The sequence below is a fragment of the Heteronotia binoei genome, chromosome 1, assembly GCF_032191835.1.
Source record: "Heteronotia binoei isolate CCM8104 ecotype False Entrance Well chromosome 1, APGP_CSIRO_Hbin_v1, whole genome shotgun sequence".
Taxonomy (NCBI): domain Eukaryota; kingdom Metazoa; phylum Chordata; class Lepidosauria; order Squamata; family Gekkonidae; genus Heteronotia; species Heteronotia binoei.
Window position 1 is genome coordinate 4,790,643 of NC_083223.1, and position 25,176 is coordinate 4,815,818.

Genomic DNA, 25,176 nt, shown 5'->3' on the forward strand with positions numbered 1-25,176 from the left:
TTTGCATATTAGGCCACACACCCCTGATGTAGCCAATGCTCCAAGAGCTTACAGGGCTCTTAGTACAGGGCGTACTGTAAACTCCAGGAGGATTGGTTACATCAGGGGCATGGGGCCTAATATGCAAAGGAGTTCCTGCTGCAACACCCCCCCCCCCCCGAACATAAGCAAAAGAGAGGATTCTGCCTTCAAACAAGTTGCAATTTAAGTCAGCCTGAATGTTTGTAACTCTGGGACTCCCATCGCCGACCTCGGTATATTACAACTAAGACATATTAGATGAAAATTTCGTTCGGAGGAGTAATTGTCATTAACCTGACATTTGGTACATTCTGTTTCATGTCATAAAGGGGTAACAGCAATAAATTGTCATAATTCACCATTTTTTCATAGCGCCTTTGTGCCCCTACTATAATACATTCGCATTTGCTTATTGGGAAACTCATGTTTTTAAGGCGCTAGATTTGAGGCGACTAGCATGTTGCAGACCAACAAGATTGTCAGCGTATGAGTTTTTGAGAGTCGGTGCTCCAATATCTGATGAAGGGAACACTGACTATTAAAAGCTCGTATCCGCAAAATCTTGGTCTCTAAGGCGCTGCTGGGTTCGAATTTCGCTGTTCTGCTGCAGAGTGATGCAGGTACCCTCTGAAACTAGCATTTTTGAGAAATAGTTTTCCAGAAGAAATGGGATGAAGTGCTTGGCTTGGAAATCCTAACAATTGCATTTGAGCTAATCTCACAAAACCTGTGGCTTGTGCAAATATTAAAGAAATCTTCTAATAGTTTTCGCGCATGTCCAAAGATTAATTACTATCGGAACATGATCTTGGAAAACATTTATGAGATTCCATGTTTGTTTCTCTCTTCAGATTGGAAATGCGCATTACTGAAATACTTGAAACGGGACCGGTTTTGGAAAGACGGTTTCTTTTTGAAGTCATACTTAGAGAGGCAGACTAAAAATGTCATACACAAGTGTTATATTATTATTATTATTATAGTCCATATTCGTTGTTCATGTTTCTAATGTAATGATGATTTTGAAATCAGCAGAAAAAGTCAACATTTAAAAATGTCTTTTCCATGTATTCCTTTTCCCACTGTCATCTGGATTAGTTTTATGATTTCTTTTTAAAAAGAGGCGTTTAACAACTGTCAGGAATCCTTAAATGCAGACTTTTGATGAAAGCTGAAATTCTTACACAGTTCTTTATTTCTTCAGTGACTGTTGTTATTATGAGAAACTTCAAGTATTACAAGTAAGAAGTCAAATATTACAAGTGAGTATAAGAATTGGCAAATCTATGTTGATGGCGTATTATTTATTTAACAGGCATTTACAGAGAAGACAGAAAATGTGTCTACAGAGCTTCAGTAGATGGGTACTTGTGTAGAGAAACAAGCCATGCAATGGTGATTTTGGAAAGTATCGGTACCAATGCTGTGACTACCAATGCCATTCATAGGAAATTCCCTCCCCCGGTATTGATGACCGGCACCTTTGTGGATATCTTCAGTGATGCCATTTCATCTCCCCATGCCTCAAAACATTCATCAGTATTTTACTCTATCTTGCCATCAAACCAGCTCTCAAAGATTTGTTTTGCCACCGCAGTGACTCCCTCTTTAAAACTTTATGTCAACAGTGGTAACAATGCCACCAGGATTCTCGTAGCGATCTTCTATGATGCACCACGAAGCTTTCGTGTCTTTGCTAAAGGGAAGTATATCTCGCCAGTTCTTTCATCTTCCATCCCTTCCTCAGCAAATGCCATAACAGGAACCAACTCCTTTAACTTTCAGGAGAATCTTTTATATGTTACCATTAGTCAAGAAGACCCCGTTGAGATATATGTTCAGAATTCCCTTCATGTTGCATTCACTATAGCAGAGACCATCGGAGTAGAGATTCAGGCAATGGTGATTGAGCGTCTGGTTGATTTTTTACAGATTGGGCACAGCCAAATCAGAACAGTCCATGACTCGTCAGGAAGTGAGGACACATTAAAGATTATTGCGGACAATACCACCAAGAAGAAACATCAGTGTTCCACTATGAAGTCTTGTATGTTCACCCATCACGGAGTTGGTCAACAGAGAGACCTAATAGGTTCAACGGGGAGTTCCCAGCGGTCCCTTTGGGGGACTGGTTTAAGAGTACTAATCCTGGAGATCAGTGATCCACCATCCTTTCCGAACGACAATCTCGTTTCCTCGTTTTCAAGCGAGAGATTAAACAGCTTGGCCAACATTCTCGTCAATGCCCAACAGGTCGGTGAACTTCAACGAGCCATCCAATTGCCAGTGGACTCTTTAGTGGTAACAGTTTTTGCCACTTCAACTCCAGCAGAGGGAAATTCTAGGTAAGTTTCCATTTCCTTTCTTTTTGTACCATTAGAAGCTCATTGATTCACGAATCTTGAACAGCAGAATAAACTTATTTCTTATTTTTTTTAATGCAAGGGCTAAAGGACTGAGACAAATTTTGCAATTGCTAGGGTGTTCTTAGGGTCCTTATCACTGAGCAAAAGAGCCAGGGTTTCTGGAGTATGGGGGGACAATTAGTTGAATACAGGCTTAATATAGCAATCCCTCCTAATCTCAAAAAAAATCTGCATTCCAGCAGAGTGTGAAAGGATGTATCAATCCTATTAAGGTCACAAGGGCAGATTCTATCAGTGTAGGGCGTATTCAAAAATTTCCCTTGCAAAACCGTTGTAGGTATAATGTATTCTAGGTAAGTGCTACTGTCTAATCTTAAAACAGCATTACTAGATTTTCTAAGGGAGCATTCAAACACTTACACTGAAAATGTAAATGCTTCAGCCAAATCTATAACAAATCCATAAACACTCAATATTCTTAAGCAGAAACAGTCTTAATATTAAACATAGACTAGAACAGTGGTGGAATTCTATCAGGAGCTCCTTTGCATATTAGGACACATACCCCTGATGTAGCCAATCCTCCAAGAGCTTACAAAAAAGAGCCTTGTAAGCTCTTGGAGGATTGGCTACTACATTGGGGTGCATGGCCTAATATGCAAAGGAGCTTCCCAGAATTCCCTTCATATTGCTTTCACTATAGCGGAGACCCTGGACTAGAATATTTAATGCCCAAACATGGAACAGATGCAGTGCCAAACAGATAGAACTATCCCAGAAAAATTCCACAGGTAAAGTTCAAATGGCAACACAGTTACTTATTCCTTTTCCAAAGGGGACGTCTTCTGCTCAAGTTGCTGTAAGTTGGAATCCAATATGGACCATAGTCTAGCAGAAGACCTCTGGATTCCAACTTGCAGTGACTTGAATGGAAGATGTCCCCAGTTTGATATAGTGGTTATCTGGGAGAACCGGGTTTGTTTGCCCACTCCTCCACTTACAACTGCTGGCCTTGGTTTAGCCATAGCTATTCCAGGAGTTGTCCTTGAAGGGGCAGCTGCTGTGAGAGCCTTCTCAGCCCCACCCACCTTACAGGGTGTCTGTTGTGGGGGGAGAAGATATAGGAGATTGTAAGTCGCTCTGAGTCTCTGATTCAGAGAGAAGGGTGGGTTATAAATCTGCAGTCTTCTTCAGTGTTTATGAATTTGTTATAGATTCGGCTAGAAACATTGTTTACACGGAGGTTTTGGCTTGTTTCTCTTACCATTCAGAGCCATGACAGATTGGTTTTTTTAAGCAGCTTCATTTACTTACAGGAAGTCCTTACCAGAAGTAACAAAGAGTAGCTCTAGGAATCGCCCAGAAACTCTATGGTCTTACTGCCTGTTGTCGTCTGATGTCAAAAACCGCATTACTGCACGAAGCCACTACAATGGGAGAGTGTCAACTATCAATAAATTATTATGTGGCAGAGGAGAATCAGGACCAGGAATACTAGTACTTTCCTACGGGGGTCTTAAGAAAACGCCTCGTTTCTAGAAAGTTCAGTGAGTGAGGAGTTAAATGGATTTAGCTGTTGGGCAGTTGGATTTTTTTTTTTATACTCTTTCTTTAGCTGGAGGACCTTGTGCCCGCGGGCTGCAGTCACATTATCAGCTGGAAATTGGATAACGACAGCACAATGACAAATCCAGGTTGCTTGCAATAAGGTGCTAATCCCTTTGCTTTAATATTGGAGCAGCATGTAATGATGTTTGGACATCACTCCAGTTTACTGACGACCCCACTGGGGCCTGCAATAGAACCGTACAAAGCCCCTAACGTGGCGTCAGGTGACCGCCGTCGTCAAAGCAACGGACATGGCAATCTAATCTTCCTTCCATCCCTTCCAGCCTCCCAATAAGGCCCAGGTTATAGAAGTGGCCCATCGACGCTCGGTAACTGGAATCAATTAACGTTAATTCGCACAATGCTATGATGTATTGTGATCACTTTCATTTCGGAGAAAGGGGGGAAGGAATAGCTATAATTCACCTAAAATGAGGTTGTCTATGGTGCCGAGGTATTAATTGGGTGTCCATATTAAATGGGAAAGGAGCACAGCACTGAAGGAATCGTGGATGAGTGACTCTCTTGGCTGCTATTGACCTATCAGAAGAAGACAGTGCCCTTTTCCTTTGCTTTTATCTATTACAGTTTTCCCTATTGCGTGTCAAGTTGATGTATTATAAAAAATTCATTTGGTGACCTTTCACCCCCTTTGCAGATTAAACAATTTCACCGGGATGGCATCATTAAGAGGGCCTTGCATTTAATGATGATTTCTCTAAAAGGCCACGGAGATTCGATTTTAAGCTAACAGATTTATTGCACTATTATAACATATCGTAAAAAACTCTTACCACCCTACGGTCTAGTTTTAGGATAGAAGCTGTTTAAGAGTTTATGGGAAGCTTAAAGTGGTATTACCTTGGGATACACTGCGGTAGCCTGTCAGCTAGCACCTGTCCTTTGGCATAGAGCTGTTTACGTTAAACAAGGCACGTTCCTCAAGTACTCAACTGCCTTGCTTTCATTTCTGGCTAGTCACTGCAGAGTGTTTTGGTGAGGAAAGGGTCAAATACTCATGGCTATAATGAGTGAATGGGATGAGGGATGGTGTGGGATAGCCCAATTCTGTCAGATCTTGGAAGCTAAGAAGAATTGTCGGGTTGGATGTGAGAGTGATCTGGCTGCGACATCTGTCACCCCATTGATCGCCAGCGTTGATTCGGCTGATCTGGCTGGCTAGGTGGGTGTCCCCTACCTCCGTCACAGCTCCATGTGCATCCCTCCCGAAGCTGCACACTCGGTGGAAGAGGACAACCATCCCAGATAGAAGGCGTGTACTGTTCTTCGGTCAAGGGTATATGATAGCTGCGCTCCCCTGCTAGAACCTCCAAACAAGCTCAAGGTCCATTTGTTGGAGAATGTAGGGTTGCCACGTCCCCCCCACCCCGCCCCGGCCACTGGCAGGGGATGGGAGGGTAGTATTGCCAGGTCCAGGTTGGGAAACTCCCAGGGATTTGGGGACAGAGCCTGGGGAGGGCAGGGATCTCATTGGGGTACAATGCCACAGAATCCGCCCTCCAAAGTATCCATTTTCTCCAGGGGAACTGATGTCTTTAGACTGGAAATGAGTTGTAATTCCAGGGGATCCCCAGTTCTCACCAAGAGGCTGACATCCCTATACTTGGTACTTTAAAAAAAAAAAAATGATCAGAGGGGACTATTGGTCTGACCCAGCAGGGCTCTTCTGATGTTCTTATTAAGGCCTCGGCCTCTGTGCCCTGTTGTTAGCTTTCCAGAAGAATTGTTTGGCCACTGTGTGAGAGCGGATGCTGGACTAGATGGACCACTGGTCTGATCCAGCAGGGCTCTTCTTATTTTCTTAGGAAGGCCTTGGCCTCTGTGCCCTGTTTTTGGCCCTCCAGAGGAACTGGTTGGCCACTGTATGAGTCAGGATGCTAGACTAGATGGACTACTGCTCTGCTTTTCATTTACCAGAGAAGGTAGTGATGACCACAGGAATAAACATCTTCAAAAATAGATTAGATCATGGAGGATGAGTCTATCAATGGCTACTAGCTACAGTGACTGAGGGGAACCTCCACATTCAAAGGTGCTAATTCTCTGAATCCCAGAGCCAGGAGGAAACATCAAAGAAAGGCCTCAGCCTTTGTGCCTCTATAAATGTAATTAAATAACAACAACAATTTCTGTTGCTGGCTGTCCAGAGGAACTGGTTGGCCACTATGTGAGAGAGGATGCTGGACTAGATGGACTATTGGTCTGATTCAGCAGGGCTCTTCTGATGTTCTTATTAAGGTGTTTGCCTCTATGCCCTGTTGTTAGCTTTCCAGAAGAATTGGCTGGCCGCTGTGTGAGACAGAATGCTGGACTAAATGGAGCACTGGTCTCATCCTGCAGGGCTCTTCTGATGTTCTTATGAAGGCCTCCGCCTCTATATTTTATTGTTGGTCCACCAGAGGAAATGGTTGGCCACTGTTTGAGAGAGGATGCTGGACTAGATGGACTATTGGTCTGATCCAACAGGGCTCTTCTTATGTTCTTAAAGCCACTTGCTAGGGTTCCTATAAGTCAGCTGCACCTTGACAGCAATTTATATACACACGTAAAGAATAAATGGGATGTGGAATGGTTCAATATAGCCCAATCTCCTCAGATCCCAAAAGCTAATCAGGGTTGGTACTCAGATGAAGGACCACCAAGGAAGACTGCAGAAGAAGGCCATGACTAACCACCTCTGCTTCTCACTTGCCTTGAAAGCCCCTTGCTGGGTCCCCATAAGTATTGGATGGGAGACCACCAACGAAGACTCTAGAGTAAGGTCATGGCCAACCACCTCTGCTTCTTACTTGCCTTGAAAGCCCCTTGCTGGGGTCCCCATAAGTCTTGGATGGGAAACCACCAAGGAAGACTCTACAGAGGAAGGCCATGACCAACCACCTCGGCATCTCACTTGCCTTGAAAGCCCCTTGCTGAGGTCACCATAAGTCAGTCCTTGGATGGGAGACCACCAACGAAGACTCTGCAGAGGAAGACCATGGCCAACCACCTCTGCTTCTCACTTGCCTTGAAAGCCCCTTGCTGGGTCCCCAAAAGTCTTGGATGGGAGACCACCAACGAAGACTCTAGAGTAAGGTCATGGCCAACCACCTCTGCTTCTTACTTGCCTTGAAAGCCCCTTGCTGGGTCCCCATAAGTCTTGGATGGGAGACCACCAATGAAGACTCTAGAGTAAGGCCATGGCCAACCACCTCTGCTTCTCACTTGCCTTGAAAGCCCCCTGCTGGGTCCCCATAAGCAGGGGTCGTTTTGTAGAAAAATAGGTGGTGGAACTTATCCAGGGATTGTTATGCAGCTGCACCTACTATTCAGTGGACAAGGTGGGAAGGAGGAGGTGGAACTCTCCAAAAGGTTGAGGAGATGCGCTCCTGTGAGCTCCCACTGAATCCCAGGCCTGCCATAAGTCTTGGATGGGAGACCACCAAGGAACACTCTGCAGAGGAAGGCCATGACCAACCACCTCTGCATATCACTTGCCTTGAAAGCTCCTTGCAGGGGTCACCATAATTCATGGATGGGAGACCACTAATGAAGACTCTAGAGAATAAGGCCATGACCAACCACCTGTGCTTCTCACTTACCTTGAAAGCCCCTTGCTGGGGTCCCCATAAGTCTTGGATGGGAAACCACCAAGGAAGACTCTACAGAGGAAGGCCATGACCAACCACCTCGGCATCTCACTTGCCTTGAAAGCCCCTTGCTGAGGTCACCATAAGTCAGTCCTTGGATGGGAGACCACCAACGAAGACTCTGCAGAGGAAGACCATGGCCAACCACCTCTGCTTCTCACTTGCCTTGAAAGCCCCTTGCTGGGTCCCCATAAGTCTTGGATGGGAGACCACCAACGAAGACTCTAGAGTAAGGCCATGGCTAACCACCTCTGCTTCTCACTTGCCTTGAAAGCCCCTTGCTGGGTCCCCATAAGCAGGGGTCGTTTTGTAGAAAAATAGGTGGTGGAACTTATCCAGGGATTGTTATGCAGTTGCACCTACTATTCAATGGACCAGGTGGGAAGGAGGAGGTGGAACTCTCCGAAAGGTTGAGGAGATGCGCTCCTGTGAGCTCCCACTGAATCCCAGGCCTGCCATAAGTCTTGGCTGGGAGACCACCAAGGAACACTCTGCAGAGGAAGGCCATGACCAACCACCCCTGCATATCACTTGCCTTGAAAGCTCCTTGCAGGGGTCACCATAATTCATGGATGGGAGACCACTAATGAAGACTCTAGAGAGTAAGGCCATGACCAACCACCTGTGCTTCTCACTTACCTTGAAAGTCCCTTGCTGGGGTCCCCATAAGTCTTGGATGGGAAACCACCAAGGAAGACTCTACAGAGGAAGGCCATGACCAACCACCTCGGCATCTCACTTGCCTTGAAAGCCCCTTGCAGGGGTCACCATAAGTCAGTTGCAACTTGATGGCACATACCTACATAGATAATGCAGGGTGGAATTCTAGCAGGAGCTCCTTTGCGTATTAGGCCACACACCCCTGATGTAGCCAATCCTCCAAAGAGCTTACAACAAAAAAGCCTTGTAAGCTCTCGGAGGATTGGCTACATCAAGGGGCTGTGGCCTAATATGCAAAGGAGCTCCTGATAGAATCCCACCCCTGAGATAATGAATAAATAAAATTGTATCTAAGTCCACATATGGTCATTGAAAGGACCATTCGGTTACGATGGGCAACTATAGGAATCCACTACTGTGCTGTAAAACTTTCAAGGGAAATATAGGATTATCCTGTGAAACTCGAGTTGTTTCTTACACCTTGAGGAGCTTAATTTTCTAAGCAGGGTTGCTCTTTTCGCACCGCCATCACACAATTCGCTCATATCGTGTGGTTTTAACGGTGGGAATTTCCAAGGCCGTTTTTGTTGGATTTCTTGTTAGTTGTGTTTTCTTGTTTTTAAGTTGTCATCAAACTTGCATCTCTGAGGAGAGGGGAAGGTGGAGTATAAGTGAAGTAAATTATTGCTGACCCAGCCGGGGGGGGGGATGCGGGGCTGTGGGAGGGAGGGACAGTTTTGGTGCAAAAGATTGTGTCCCAAGGAAACAAAAAGGGCTCTCAACAGCAAGGTTCATTTTGTAGCAGGAAGAAGAAGAAGAAGAAGAAGAAGAAGAAGAAGAAGAAGAAGAAGAAGAAGAAGAAGAAGAAGAAGAAGAAGAAGAAGAAGAAGAAGAAGATACAGAAAGTACAGAAACGCAGTACCGGCTGGCTTGGTGTCAGGGGGTCTGGCCTAATATGCAAATGAGTCCCTGCCAGGCTTTTTCTACAAAAAAGCCCTGTGTGAAACAGTAGTGACATGAAGGGGTGTGGCCTAATATACAAATGAGTTCCTGCTGGACTTTTTCTACAAACATAGCTCTGATGATGGTGGTAGTGGTGACGATGATGATGTTGGATTTATATCTCACCCTATACTCTGAATATCCGAATTTCAGTAGTCAGAATATCCTCTACCTCCTCCCTCCACACCCTGTGAAGTAGGTGGGGCTGAGAGAGCTTTTTACAGCAGCTGCCCTTTCAAGGACAACTCCTGTGAAAGCTATGGCTGACCCAAGGCCATTCCAGCAGGTACAAATGGAGGAGTGGGGAATCAAACCTGGTTCTCCCAGATAAGAGAGCTCTGGCTGGCCCAAGGCCATTCCAGCAGGTGCAAGTGGAGGAGTGGGGATTTAAACCCGGTTCTTCCAGAAAAGAGTCCGCACACTTAACCACTACACTAAACTGGCTCTCCACACCAAAGGAGCTCCTTTGCATATTAGGCCACACACCCCTGATGTAGCCAGTCCTCCTGGAGCTTACAGTGAACCCTGTAAGCCCAGTGTTTGAGATCTTCTTCAAAGGTTCTGTTGCAAAGCCTTCCCCTGTCCGAGCTGCTTTGAATGGGCAGATGAATGGGCTTTGAACGGGCATTCTTTAACTCTGGAATGCCTTCCCTAGGGAGAACCACTTGTCACCGTCTTCAGCTGAATACGTTACCTAGTTGGTTTGTAATTTCTAGTTGCAACCAATGCTCTCTGTAAGCTGTCCAGTCCTGTGAGCAAAAATTCTACTTTGTGAGCTACGTGTATTAAAGTTGTGAGCTCCTGCATAAATTAGTTTGCCCTGAGGCCGTTTTTTTTCTTGAGCCACGACCAAAATGTGTGAGTTGGAGGCTAAGCATCTGTGAGCGAGCTCACGTTTCTTCAGCTTAGAGGGAACACCGGTTGCAAACAGTTCTTTCTTTTATTTATTTTTAATTGTGCCCTGTTGGCTTTCAGGTTTTAAATGTTCCTGGCTTCTTTACAGTCGTCACATTTTTCCTGGTTTTATTGCAGTTGTGGTTTCTAAATGCCATACACTGCTTTGGGACTCCAGCCAGCATTTAAGTTACACAAGCAGACATGTAAAAAGGGTAAAAATTAAAATCAGGCCGGCTGTTATCCAGAGTTGTAAGCAGTGCCTTCTTCAGTGAAGGCAGAAAGTGTTGGTCACAATCAGACAAGGAACGTCAGGGGTCAAGCCACGCACCCTGTGGGCCGGATGGTCCAAATCCGCAGGTGAAACTAACTGGAACTCATCCCAACTATTTGAACGAGGGTTTTCATGTATAATTTATGTGGCTTGATTTCCACTTGTTGGACAGAAGAAACTTGCCCCTGAGGAAAGAGGAAGTCACGTTGAGGTACAGTGCTGTCTAATTACCATGACGTCTACGCCTCCGCGGAGTAGAATTCTCACATCCTGTAATATTTCCAATGGTGTTAGAGTGTTCATTGATTTGTGAGGATTCTTACCTGCCTTTAAACTATCGCTCCGGGATGCCCAAACTTGCTTAATGTAAGAGCCAAACAGAATAAATGTCGGAGCGCCACAAGACATGAGCGCCAGATGTTTGACCGAGAGCCAGTTTGGTGTAGTGGTGAAGTGTGCAGACTCTTATCTGGGAGAACCGGGTTTGATTCCCCACTCCTCCACTTGCACCTGCTGGAATGGCCTTGGGTCAGCCAGAGCTCTGGCAGAGGTTGTCCTTGAAAGGGCAGCTGCTGTGAGAGCCCTCTCCAGCCCCACCCACCTCACAGGGTGTCTGTTGTGGAGGGAGAAGGTATAGGAGATTGTAAGCAGCTCTGAGTCTCTGATTCAGAGAGAAGGGTGGGGTATAAATCTGCAGTCTTCTACTTCTTCTTAAGAGTAGGAAGGGAGGGAGGGAGAGGTGGAAAGAAAGCAACTTCAACTTTAAATGCATTCTCCTGGCCACTGGTTGAGAGACGAGTGCCTTCTTCAAGCTGGCCAATGGGGCGGTGGGGGCTTCAAGAGCCAAACAATGTGTGAAGGAGTCACATGTAGCTCCCGAGCCACAGTTTGGCCACCCCTGGGCTAACTTATGGTAAATGAAAATGGACCCTCCATAGCCTTACAGTAGCTACAAGACCTGTATTGCAACACCTCCAATAAATCAACGGATTGAGGACCTTACGACATTATCAGTCTTTGAACTTATAGCATATAGACAACAATAGTGTGTGGAATGATATTTAGATATTTAGATACTACTTTACACAGAGAGAGCGATTAGAATAGGGTTGCGAAGTCCAATTCAAGAAATACCTGGGGACTTTGGGGGTGGAGCGAGGAGACTTTGGGGGTGGAGCCAGGAGACATTAGGGGTGGAGCCAAGATCAAGGCTGTGACAAGCATAATTGAACTCCAAAGGGAGTTCTGGCTATCACATTTAAAGGGACAGCACACCTTTTTAAATGCATTCCTTCCATAGGAAATAATGAAGGATAGGGGCACCTTCTTTTGGGGCTCAGAGAATTGGACCCCCTGGTCCAATCTTTTTGAAACTTGGGAGGTATTTTGGGGAAAGGCACTAGATGCTATATTGAAAATTTGGTGCCTCTACCCCAAAAAACAGCCCCCCCAGAGCCCCAGATATCCACAGATCGATTCTTCATGATTTTCTATGGGAATAAATCTCCATAGGGAATAATAGAGTTCCCAGAAGACATTTCCCTCCGCTCCCTCCGCTTTCTGATGACCCTGAAGCAAGGGGAGGGCCTCCAAACTGGGGGATCCCCTGCCCCCACCTGGGGATTGGCAACCCTAGATTAGAATGTAGAGTTTGCTGCCAAAGGGGGTGGTGATGGCCACAGGCATAAAAAGCTATAAAAGGGGATTAGCTAGATTCATGGAGGAGAAGACTATTAATGGCTACTAGCCACGGTGGCTGAGGGGAACCGCTACATTCAGAGGGAATTAACCTCTGAATCCCAGAGCCAAGTGGCTACATCATGGTAAGGTCTCAGCCTTTCTGCCCTGCTCTTGGCCATCCAGAGGAACTGGTTGGTCACTGTGTGAAACAGAATGCTGAACTAGATGGACCACTGGTCTGATCCAACAGGGCTCTTCTGATGTTCTTATGAAGGCCTCAGGCTCTCTGCCCTGTTGTTGGCCCTCCTGAGGAACTGGTTGGCCACTGTGTGAGACAGGAGTCTGGACTAGATGGACCACTGGTCTGATCCAGCAGGGCTCTTCTGATGTTCTTATGAAGGCCTCAGGCTCTCTGCCTTATTGTTGGCCCTCCAGAGGAACTGGTAAGCCATTATATGAGACAGGATGCTGGGTTAGATGGACCCCTGGTCTGACCCAGCAGACTTTTTCTTATTTGGATATCTTTTATAGAAACTTATTGGTAGATCTGCCACCACTGTTGTATTTGTGTTTTTACTTTCTATGTATCTTTTTTTCTCATTTGTTTTTGGATTTTTAGTTTTTGCTCTTCTTTTTTTCCTTTTGCTTTTGAAATATTAAAAAAAAAAAACTTCAAATGGCAACGAAATGTCATAAGAGCCCTGAGAAAATACATGGGATCTGATCATGTAAGAGTACAATGATTCACAGTTACGTTTTAAATTTGGGCCTTTTAACAAATGCACCATTTTGCTTTTGTTTCACCATCAAACTCATTACATTAAGTGGCAGATTTTTTTTTTTTAAAAAAAACAGCTACTCTATTTGGAAATGGAAACAGTAAAACAGTAAGTTCCCAAGAGCTTTCGACTGGGGCAAAACCATAACCTGCACCGTGAAAGGATTCCACATAACATATCGTGACCAGGGTTGGGTACAACAGCACAGAGTTACAAATCTGGAAATTGGTTTTCACCAATTTCATGACATTTTCTGGGCAGACATTTTACGGTGTGGTTTGCCATTGCCTTCCCCAGTCATCTACGCTTTACCCCCAGCAAGCTGGGGACTCCTTTGACCGACCTCGGAAGGAAGGACGTCTGTCTTGCCTCAACCAGGGCCGGGGCTTTTTCGGCACTGGCCCCTGCCTGGTGGAATCAGCTTCTTATGGAGATCTGGGCCCTACCTGAGCTACTGCCATTTCATAAAGTCTGTAAGACGGAGCTGTTCCGCCGGGCTTTTGGTTGAGGCAGTGGGCGTCCTGCCTCACCAACTATTCCATCTATCGGCCTCCCTTGTTGTGATGACATTCTTTACGGCTTTGTTGTGGTGTTGAATCTGATTATTAACACCATTGCTTCTCCTTGGGCCAAAAACGGTTGCATTTTGTGAAACGTGCCCTTTCTGCCGGCGTTGCACCTTCTTTCGTTTTATTGTTCAGCTTTTGGTTTGATGGCATTGGTTTTAAATTTGAATTGTGGGTTTTTATTGTCCCAAGTTATGTCGTTATAGGAAAGGGTGGGATATAAGCCTACTAAGTAAATAAAATAATAAAGTGGAAGGCTGAGTCAACCTGGAGCCGGCTACCTGAACCCAGCTGCCGCCAGGATCAAACTCAGGTCAAGAGCAGAGCTTGGACTGCAGTATTGCAGCTTTACCACTCTGCGCCACGGGGCTGTTACTCCTGTTAGCTCTTAGCTCTTGTTTTTGTTAAATGACAAGGACCGTACAGCGTGACTGATGATAGCATCCGCGTGCCTCCGATTTTTGTAATCCTCTCCTGTTCCTTTCCCATTCCACCAACTGCCAGCCCCGAATCTCCCCCACTATCCAAGTACTAAAATCTTTAGATACATTTTTTGCCAACCATAAAGTGCATTCCGTGTTCTTTCCTTGCCACCCAGTAATTGTGGAGTTTCCTGGCAACGGCTGAAATTATAGGGAAGGCTGCCCTCCCGCCAATACACCAGCATGGGGTTTCCATTAGGCTTACAAGAGAGGCATAGTTCCTTTTCTCAAAATTGCAGGGTTTCTTTATCTCCCTGCCTCCTACCGCTGCCCGTGACCTTCATTATGACAACCAAGGCAATGCTCCAGCTCTTTTCTGTATTCCAGACAGTTAGATACAGCTGTTTTCTCTCAACGCATCCGATCTTGGCGCAAGGGAGGAAGCCCATTTGCTCTCCTGTGGCTCTCAGTGTGTTCAACAGGCCCGTGTTTGCCTTCCCTGTGGTGGAACAGCTTTATGGTTTCCCCCCACAGGGCAGCTCTTCCTGGGTGGCGTGAACTTGCCCGCTCCTCGTGAGGGGGTGGACTGACAAGGTAACCCGCTTACCCGTTGCTTCCGCTCAGTGGGAAGCAGGAAACCTGCCGATCCTTCTACCGTCTCGTCAAGGGAGAGTGTTCAGGTGTACGTAAGGTAAAAAGCAGGCCGGGACGGGAAAGCATTTTTCCTCACTCCATTCAGAATTCATGGATAAATCTTCCCTTTCCCTTCCAGCCCAGACAGGGCTTTTTTTTTTTGTATCAGGAACTCCTTTGCATATTAGGCCACACCCACCCCGATGTAGCCAATCTTCCTGGAGCTTACAGCAGGCCCATAGCCAGAAAATGTCAGGTGGGGAGGCCACAGAATATAATTTTGGGTGGAGGGCCCCCCCTTCTGGCGGCCCCCACTTTCTCTGTCGCCATTGCTCTGGTGGCCAATGATCTCCCGCCACTCTGGTGGTCTCTGCCCCTCTCCACGGTGCCTCTCCCTCCCACCCACCCAGTGAAGTGCCGGCTCCTGGGGTTTTTTCAAGGTGCCCCCCCCGCCAATTAGCTGATCAGGGGGAAAAGCCAAGGCCGAGACACTAAAAAAGTGCCCACAGCTGCCACCTCCTCCCCATTTTCTCCCCAGATCGCCACTTTTCCCACCAATCAGAGGATGGGGGAGAGGAGGCCTTGAAGGAGTCCCAGGAGTGGGCGCTGTGGTCGGTTGGTGAGGGGGAGGAACTGTGGAGGGGGGCAGGGCTTACCATAGCGGTAAGGAGATTGGGGCCACCTAGGGTTGCCAATCCCCAGGTGGGGCCAGGGGATCCCCCGGTTTGAAGACCCTCCCCCCGCTTCAGGGTCGTCAGAAAACGGGGGGAGGGGAGGGAAATGTCTGCTGGGAACTCTATTATTCCCTATGGAGATTTATTCCCATAGAAAATCATGGAGAATTGATCTGCAGGTATCTGGGGCTCTGTGGGGGGGGGCTGTATTTTGGGGTAGAGGCACCAGATTTTCAGTATAGAATCTAGTGCCTCTCCCCAAAATACCCCCCAAGTTTCAAAAAGATTGGACCAGGGGGTCAAATTCTATGAGCCCCCCCAAAAGGTGCCCCTATTCATTATTTCCTATGGAAGGAAGGAATTGAAAAGGTGTGCCGTCCCTTTAAATGTGATGGCCAGAACTCCCTTTGGAGTTCAATTATACTTGTCACAGCCTTGATCTTGGCTCCACCCCTAGTGTCTCCTGGCTCCACCCCAAAGTCTCCTGGCTCCACCCCCAAAGTCCCCAGATATTGAATTGGACTTGGCAACCCTAGGGCCACCAGGAGAGGCCATACAGGTGGAAGGGGGATTTGAATGGAGTGGCTGGACCACCCCCTCCCCATGGCTACGGGCTTGGCTTACAGTAGCCCAGTATGAAGAGCCTGTAAGCTTTCAGAGGATTGGCTATATCAGGGGTGTGTGGCCTAAAATGCAAAGGAGTTCCTGCTAGAGAAAAAGCCCTGGGCCCAGAGAACTATAAAGAGAGCCAGTCACTTTTGAGCAGGGATGTCAAACTCATTTGGTATGAGGGCCAGATCTTCACTTTGTTGGGCCGGGCCGTGTGTGTCATAAAATGTAATGCCAGGTATAAACTCTATAAAGAACACAGAGGAACAAACACACTCAGCCTTATCCACCTCACTGGCTTGTTGAGCCTCAGCCAACAGAAGGAAGAGCCTAGCAAAGCCAGCTCTCCTTTCTGCACTTGCTCCCCAAGGGAGGAGCTTTGCTCTGTTGCTCCTGCGCGATTGAGCAAGCCTGGCAAAGCAAGTTGTGATGCAGAAGGAAGCAAGAGAGAGGGAGAAGGAAGCAGACAACAGTAAGTTGCTCGTGGGCCTGAAAGGAGCCCTCCGGGGCCTGATTCGGCCCCCGAGTCGCATGTTTGACACCCCTCCTTTAGAGATTGTCCATATTGTCTTTAGGAGTAGATGAAGTTGAACATGGATGTGTACGGATGTCTGCCAATTGTTTCAATTGTTTTATATTAACAGGGGTGCCCTGACCTCAGTGGCTCAGGTTAGAGTGATCTAGTCGGCAATGTCACTTGTGAAAAAAACTGGAAGATATGGCATGATATTGGGGACACTCTGGTACAGGGGTGTCAAACATGTGGTTCAAGGGCCGAATCAGGCCCCCGGAGGACTCCTATCAGACCCCCCAACAACTCGCTGTCATCTCCTTCTCCCTCTCTCTTGCTTCCTTCTGCATAACAACTTGCTTTGCAAGGCTCGCTCAATCGCACAGCAGCTACAGAGTGAAACCTGTATTTTCTCCATTGGCTGAGGTGCCTCCCTTGGGGAGGAAGGGGAGGATGAAGAGCTTGCTTTGCCAGCGTCTCTCAATTGCACAGTAGAGCTACAGAGCCAAGCCTCTCTTCCTTCTATTGGCTGAAGCTCCTCCCCCTCCTGGTCCCCTGGGGAGGAAAGCAAAGAGCCAGAGCTTCCTTTGCCCAGTTCCCTGGATCCCATGGGAGAAATACAAAGAAAGCACCTTTAAGACCAACAAGTGCTAATGTTTTAAGCATGTTTAATTTTAATTTTTAAAAAAGTAATTGTGTTTTTCTGTGACCTTTATAAATTTTATATCTCTGCTACCTCATCTCAAATAGGTACGCATATGGCCTGGCCCGACAAGGTCTCATTTATGTCAGATCCGGCCCTCGTAACAAATGGGTTTGACACCCCTGCTCTAGCATTTGCCCCAAACTCCCTGGTTTAACCATGGAATTTTGATGAAGCCCAGAACCTTTTTTTTCTTTTTTGCCTGAAGTGTCACCAGAACATCTGTCCCTGGCTTCCAAATCTTCCTGGGGTGCTAGGCAGAAGTCTGACATCCATAGGAGCAACATGCCTACGGGTGCGATCACACGAGAGGTTTGGCCCTACGTACCTCCCCTCCCCTCTCCTCCCGATCAAATGATAGTAATCAAACGGGCACATCCGACTCCCGTGCCCCACTCGCCCTTACTACACGTTAAAAACAACTCCCATGTGGATTAAATAGCCACCGGGAAATTCCCTTGGCTACCCTGGCCAAAGCACTTCCATGGCAGGTTTCCAGATAAGAACATAAGAGAAGCCATGTTGGATCAGGCCAATGGCCCTCCAGTCCAACATTCTGTGTCACATAAGAACATAAGAGAAACCATGTTGGATCAGGCCAATGGCCCTCCAGTCCAACATTCTGTGTCACATAAGAACATAAGAGAAACCATGTTGGATCAGGCCAATGGCCCATGCAGTCCAACACTCTGTGTCACATAAGAACATAAGAGAAGCCATGTTGGATCAGGCCAATGGCCCTCCAGTCCAACACTCTGTGTCACATAAGAACATAAGAGAAACCATGTTGGATCAGGCCAATGGCCCATGCAGTCCAACACTCTGTGTCACATAAGAACATAAGAGAAGCCATGTTGGATCAGGCCAGTGGCCCATCCAGTCCAACACTCTGTGTCACATAAGAACATAAGAGAAACCATGTTGGATCAGGCCAATGGCCCATCCAGTCCAACACTCTGTGTCACATAAGAACATAAGAGAAGCCATGTTGGATCAGGCCAGTGGCCCATCCAGTCCAACACTCTGTGTCACATAAGAACATAAGAGAAACCATGTTGGATCAGGCCAATGGCCCATCCAGTCCAACACTCTGTGTCACATAAGAACATAAGAGAAGCCATGTTGGATCAGGCCAGTGGCCATCCAGTCCAACACTCTGTGTTACATAAGAACATAAGAGAAGCCATGTTGGATCAGGCCAATGGCCCATCCAGTCCAACACTCTGTGTCACATAAGAACATAAGAGAAGTCATGTTGGATCAGGCCAGTGGCCCATCCAGTCCAACACTCTGTGTCACATAAGAACATAAGAGAAGCCATGTTGGATCAGGCCAATGGCCCATTCAGTCCAACACTCTGTGTCACATAAGAACATAAGACAAGCCATGTTGGGTCAGGCCAATGGCCCATCCAGTCCAACACTCTGTGTCACACAGTGGCCACACACATATACATACACTGTGGCTAATAGCCACTGATGGACCTCTGCTCCATATTTTTATCCAAACCCTTCTTGAAGCTGGCTATGCTTGTGGCCGCCACCACCTCCTGTGGCAGTGAATTCCACACGTTAATCACCCTTTGGGTGAAGAAGCACTTCCTTTTATCCCTTTTAACCTGACTGCTCAGCAATTTCATCGAATGCCCACGAGTTCTTGTATTTGGAGAAAGGGACAAAAGGACTTCTTTCTCTACTTTCTCCACCCCATGCATTATCTTGTAAACCTCGATCATGTCACCCCGCAGGCGAGGTTTCTCCAAGCTAAAGAGCCCCAAGCGTTTTAACCTTTCTTCATAGGGTTGTCATCAGATGTCTGATTTCTCAGGCGTGCCATGGAAACGCATGAGCAGTGTGATTGTCCCACTCTGTTTCTGACATGTCCTTTAAAAAAAAACACCACCCAATTATAGGATCACGGTTGAAATACACTACAAAAAAACACAAAACATAACTGTGATATATATAGACGACCATACTTTTACTTATTTTTTTAAAAAAAAATCTCAAAATTTTCTTTCATGAAAATTTAAACGGCTTACATAAAATCATAAAGCTTCAAAACACGATACAACTTAAATTCCACGCATAGATAATGACACAAAAAAATAAATCTATGTTAAATAATTAGCAAAATGAATCCTTAAAAAAAGGCGACCACTTTTCCATTACAGACTTCTATTGAGGTGCCATAGCATGTCTCTATCAATAGTGAAATAATCCCAAACTTTGAGATACCAAGCCAGAATATTGGGAGACTGCACATTTTCCCATTGACAAGCGATGACCGCTTTAGCTGCTCATTGTTATTTAGTCATACAGCATCCAATTAACTAGTTACAATAACAGACGTGTTTCGTGTTGCCGCTTCATCAGTATTGTTAATGTCTTCTTCTTGTTGAGCTGTATGGAGTGAAGGAGTAAGCCGGTATCTTTTTTTTTTAATTAAAAATTGTTTTTCTGTCTATTGATGTGAAATTCATAAGTAAAAATATGGTAGCCTATATACGAAGCGCCCCGTGGCGCAGAGTGGTAAAGCTGCAGTACTGCAGTCGGAGCCCTCTGCTCACGACCTGAGTTTGATATCAGCGGAAGCTGGTTCAGGTAGCCGGCTCCAGGTTGACTCAATCTTCTATCTTTCCGAGGTCAGTCAAATGAGTACCCAGCTTGCTGGGGGGAAAGTGTAGATGACTGGGGAAGGCAATGGCAAACCACCCCATAAAAAGTATGCTGTGAAAATGTTGTGAAAGCAACGTCACCCCAGAGTCGGAAATGACTGGTGCTTGCACAGAGGACTGCCTTTACCTTTAGCCTATGTATATCACAGTTATGTTTTGTGTTTTTTGTAACGTCCTTTTTTCCCCCCAACCCCACCCTGACATGCGCTTCAGCACCCCCATAGAACATGACCAGGAGTGTGGGTACGCTTGTTGGCTTCTGTGCACTGCACTGCAGTACTTAGCGGGGGGGGGGGGGGGGGGGACAACCCAGCCACAGTTCCATGGTTGTATCACATTAGTGATGTGAATGATCAACCACGAACCCAAGATGCTATGATGTCGGCTTGACTGGCACTGTCTGGTCAATGCAACACATCCCAAACTCAAGCGGCTTTTAAAAATCCAAGATCCTGCCGCGTCAGCCGACCAGTCTGACCACACCCTATGTTTAGCATTTATTTAAATAATTCATTTATACCTCACCTTTCTGCTCAAAGGGGGCTCAAAATGGCTTATGTTATTCTCCTTCATGTTATCCTCAGAACAACCCTGTGAGGTAGGTTAGGCTTAGAGAATGTGGCTGGCCCAAGGTCACCCAGTGAACGTCCATAGAATCATAGAATCACAGAGTTGGAAGGGACCTCCAGGATCATCGAGTCCAAACCCCTGCACAATGCAGGGAATTCACAGATACCTCCCCCACCCCACCCCACCAGTGAATGGCATAAGTGGGGATTTGAGCCTCGGTTTCCTAGTCCAACACTCTTGGATAAGTATATGGAGCAGAGGTCCATCAGTGGGTATTAGCCATAGTGTATTGTTGGAGCTCTTGGAGCCAGTTTGGTGTAATGGTTAAGTGCGCGGACTCTTACTTGAGAGAACCAGGTTTGAATCTCCACTCCTCCACTTGCAGCTGCTGGAATAGCCTTGGGTCTTGTAGGAGTTGTCCTTGAAAGGGTAGCTGCTGTAAGAGCTCTCTCAGCTCCACCTACCTCACATGGTGTCTGTAGTGGGGGAAGGTAAAGGAGACTGTGACCGCTCTGAGACTCTGAGATGCAGAGTATAGGGCAGGCTATAAATCCAATATCATCATCTTCTTCTTATGTCTGGGGCAGTGATGCTCTGTATTCTTGGTGCTTGTTGGGGGGGCACAGTGGGAGGGCTTCTAGTGTCCTGGCCCCACTGATGGACCTCCTGATGGCACCTGGGTGTTTGGCCACTGTGTGACACAGAGTGTTGGACTGGATGGGCCATTGGCCTGATCCAACATGGTTTCTCTTATGTTCTTATGACACAGAGTGTTGGACTGGATGGGCCACTGGTCTGATCCAACATGGCTTCTCTTACGTTCTTATGTGACACAGAGTGTTGGACTGAATGGGCCACTGGTCTGATCCAGCATGGCTTCTCTTATGTTCTTATGTGACACAGAGTGTTGGACTGAATGGGCCACTGGCCTGATCCAACATGGATTCTCTTATGTTCTTATGTGACACAGAGTGTTGGACTGAATGGGCCACTGGTCTGATCCAGCATGGCTTCTCTTACGTTCCTAACCTCTGCACCACACTGGCTCTTTATTATGCATCGAGGGGTATCCTCAACATTCAGCATTCTGTTCGTATGTGCAAAGGCTGCATATACATGCAAAAGAAGACATACCTTGCCCCAGGGGTGGAATCCTAGCAGGAGCTCCTTTGCATATTAGGCCACACACCCCTGATGTAGCCAATCCTCCAAGAGCTTACAAAAAAGAGCCTTGCAAAAAAAAAAAAGAGCCTTGATGTAGCCTCTTGGAGGATTGGCTACATCAAGGGGGCGTGGCCTAATATGCAAAGGAACTCCTGCTAGAATTCCACCCCTGCATTGCCCTATTGTCATAAAATGGGAACTGTGCCTCTGAGGATGTAGCAAATGTTCCCTTTACTCGTGGTCGGTGGGCCAAAATCGGTTGTCTGTTGGGAAGCAAGGTGTTGTCTGATGGATTTGCCGTGCTTTTTGTACGCTTTTCTTCTCTAGCGCCTTTTGCGAAGGCAAGCAAATTGCGCGGCGGGGACTGTGGAATGCCAGCGAAATAAATATATATATATATATTTTAAAAAGACAATGGAAGAAATTGAGTTAAACGGAAGCGAGACGCCTCTCAATAAATCCATTGTTTGTAAACACCTCAAAGCAAACGCCAAGAGAGCCGAATAAATAGCTTTTATGCTTTTCATTTTGAGGCAATATCAAACCCCAAGTCGCCACTTTGCTGCAGCGGATTAGAAGCATATATAAGAAGGTTGCATAAATGACAAGAGGCACCGAGATGGAGGTGGGGCTGTTTGGGCTGGAAACGAAGAGAGCGTTGTGCGGCTGGGCAGATTCATTTCAGATGCGCACTACTCCCAGGGTGCTTCATTGCACGTTTTACTCTTGGAAAACCGGCTGGCTGATAAGGTTGCCTGCTCCGGATTGGGAGATTCCTGGAGATTTGGGAGTGCGGAGCCACTGTCTGGCAAGGCTAACTTCTGGAACCCCCCTGCGCTGATAACGTCGCCAAATGGAGGGGGGGGGTGCCAATTCAGCGCCCCCAGAAGGCTGGCGCCCTAGGCAGTTCGCACAAGCTGGGTACAAGCGAGAGCAAAGTCCAAGTCCAGTCCGGGGTCAATTCAATGAGCTCAAACTGAAGCTGAGTCGGGTAGCTGAGTTAGGGGGAGGAGAGTGGAGCCATCTGGAGCCAGGAGTCAGGAAGCCGAAGTGAGCAAGCAAGAGCTCAGGAGCTGGAGTGGACGCGAATTGTCTGGAGTGGACGCAACTTGTTGCTTCCACGGAGAGCCCAGCCCTGAGCCTCCGGTGATGCTCCAATTAGCAAGCGGGACAGCTCCTGCGAAAACTCAGGACTCAGAGACCTTCCTTGTAGGCGTGCGTCCCTCCTCTGGGCTGCTAAGTCTTGGCGGAGTCACTCCTTCAGTCAAGCTACCCAAGGGGGGGGGGGAGTTGGGCAAACTCCCTGCTTGCAGCTGTGCCTCCTCCTCTTCTGCTGCCGGGTCAGGTGCGGGGGATGATGGCTCAGCGGCAAGCTGTCAACCTCAGAAGCGCTAGAGGGGCCAGCTACAGGCTCAGCTGCCAACTTAAGCAGGGCTCCTGCCTGGTCATCATCGCCCATGACAGCAATCGTCTAGTTTGCCTAGTGCAGGGGTAGGGAACGTTCGCTCTCCAGATGTCTTTTGCCTACAACTCCCATCAGCCCCAGCCAGCATGGCCAATGGCTGGGGCTGATGGGAGTTGTAGGCAAAAAAAAACCATCTGGAGAGCCAACGTTCCCTACCCCTGGGCCCTAGTGGCTTGGATGGAGCCCAAGCAGGGCAGGGTTTGGGGAGGGAAGGGATTTCAGTGCTATAGAACCCACCTTCCAAAACAGCCATTTTCTCCAGGGGGACTAGTTTTCATGGGCTGGAGAGAGAGTTGCCAGCTACAGGTTGGGAAATACCCGGAGATTTTGAGGGTGGAGCATGAGGAGGGGAAGGGAGGGACATCAGTGGGGTATAATGCCATAGACTCTGCCTTCCAAAGCAGCCATTTTCTCCAGGGGGACAAGTTTTCATGGACTGGAGAGAGAGAGTTGCCAGCTACAGGTTAGGAAATACCCGGAGATTTTGGGGGTGGAGCATGAGGAGGGGAAGGGAGGGACATCCGTGGGGTATAATGCCATAGACTCTGCCTTCCAAAGCAGCCATTTTCTCCAGGGGGACAAGTTTTCATGGACTGGAGAGAGAGAGTTGCCAGCTACAGGTTAGGAAATACCCGGAGATTTTGGGGGTGGAACATGAGGAGGGGAAGGGAGGGACATCAGTGGGGTATAATGCCATAGACTCCGCCTTCCAAAGCAGCCAATTTCTCCAGGGGGACAAGTTTTCATGGACTGGAGAGAGAGTTGCCAGCTACAGGTTGGGAAATACCCGGAGATTAGGCGGGTGGAGCATGAGGAGGGGAAGGGAGGGACGTCAGTGGGGTATAATCCCATAGACTCCGCTTTCCAAAGCAGCCATTTTCTCCAGGGGGACTAGTTTTCATGGACTGGAGAGAGAGTTGCCAGCTACAGGTTGGGAAATACCCGGAGATTTGGGGGGTGGAGCATGAGGAGGGGAAGGGAGGGACGTCAGTGGGGTATAATGCCATAGACTCCGCCTTCCAAAGCAGCCATTTTCCTCTGTGAACTAATCACCATCACCTGGAGATCAGTTGTAATCCTGGGGGACCTCTGGCCACCTCCTGGAGATTTGTCAACCGCACGGGATGAACACAGTAACAGATTGTTGAACAGGAGACGCCTGTGTTCCACAAGCTTACTCACAAGGACTTTTACTGAAAAAGCTCTGTTGCTAAAGTAATTTACTACGCACGCCTAGTATTAGTGCAATCAATTTCACTTTTATCACTCTTGCTTATATCAGCGCATATAACCATTCAAGGTAAACGACCCTATTTGTACAAACATTTCATAATATAACACTAAACAGCAGATAAATAAAAAGAGAACACTGACGAGTCCTATGTACGAGTCTCTTGCTTGTTGTGTAGACCTCTTGTTTCAACTGTGGATGTTGTCAGTGTCGATGCGATACTTCGTGACAATGTTGCAAAACATTAGTTGTAGCTGAAACAAAACTCAAAAGTTCTCCAGAAGTATCCTGAATCGCAAAAGACAGATAGGACTCCCAGACTACATTGAAGTGTATGGGGTAACACGTATCCTAGATAATCACGTGTTTCGATGTCCACTTCTTCTTGATCACAGTACTTCAAATTTTGGAACCAAAGCTCAGACAGCTATAGATGCAGTTAGTCAATTACTAAGGCGACATTAGCGGTCCTCCGAATGTACAAATGTGGCCAAGTGCAAAGTAATGCACATTGGGGCCAAGAATCCCAGCTACAAATACAAGTTGATGGGGTGTGAACTGGCAGAGACTGACCATGAGAGAGATCTTGGGGTCGTGGTAGATAACTCACTGAAAATGTCAAGACAGTGTGCGTTTGCAATAAAAAAGGCCAACGCCATGCTGGGAATTATTAGGAAGGGAATTGAAAACAAATCAGCCAGTATCATAATGCCCCTGTATAAATCGATGGTGCGGTCTCATTTGGAGTACTGTGTGCAGTTCTGGTCGCCGCACCTCAAAAGGATATTATAGCATTGGAGAAAGTCCAGGAAAGGGCAACTAGAATGATTAAAGGGCTGGAACACTTTCCCTATGAAGAAAGGTTGAAACGCTTGGGACTCTTTAGCTTGGAGAAACGTCGACTGCGGGGTGACATGATAGAGGTTTACAAGATAATGCATGGGATGGAGAAAGTAGAGAAAGAAGTACTTTTCTCCCTTTCTCACAATACAAGAACTCGTGGGCATTCGGTGAAAT

General features: G+C 47.0%; 1 protein-coding gene across 1 annotated transcript in view; it reads left to right on the top strand.

Annotated features, from left to right (window-relative positions):
* The first annotated feature begins 1,491 nt into the window (after positions 1–1,491).
* LOC132585551 (fibrocystin-like) overlaps positions 1,492–25,176 on the top strand; it is a 28,121-nt gene continuing 4,436 nt past the window's right edge. Inside the window, exon 1 of the mRNA XM_060257470.1 lies at positions 1,492–2,366. Coding sequence (XP_060113453.1) covers positions 1,492–2,366 — 875 coding nt within the window. The remainder of the gene's footprint in view (positions 2,367–25,176) is intronic.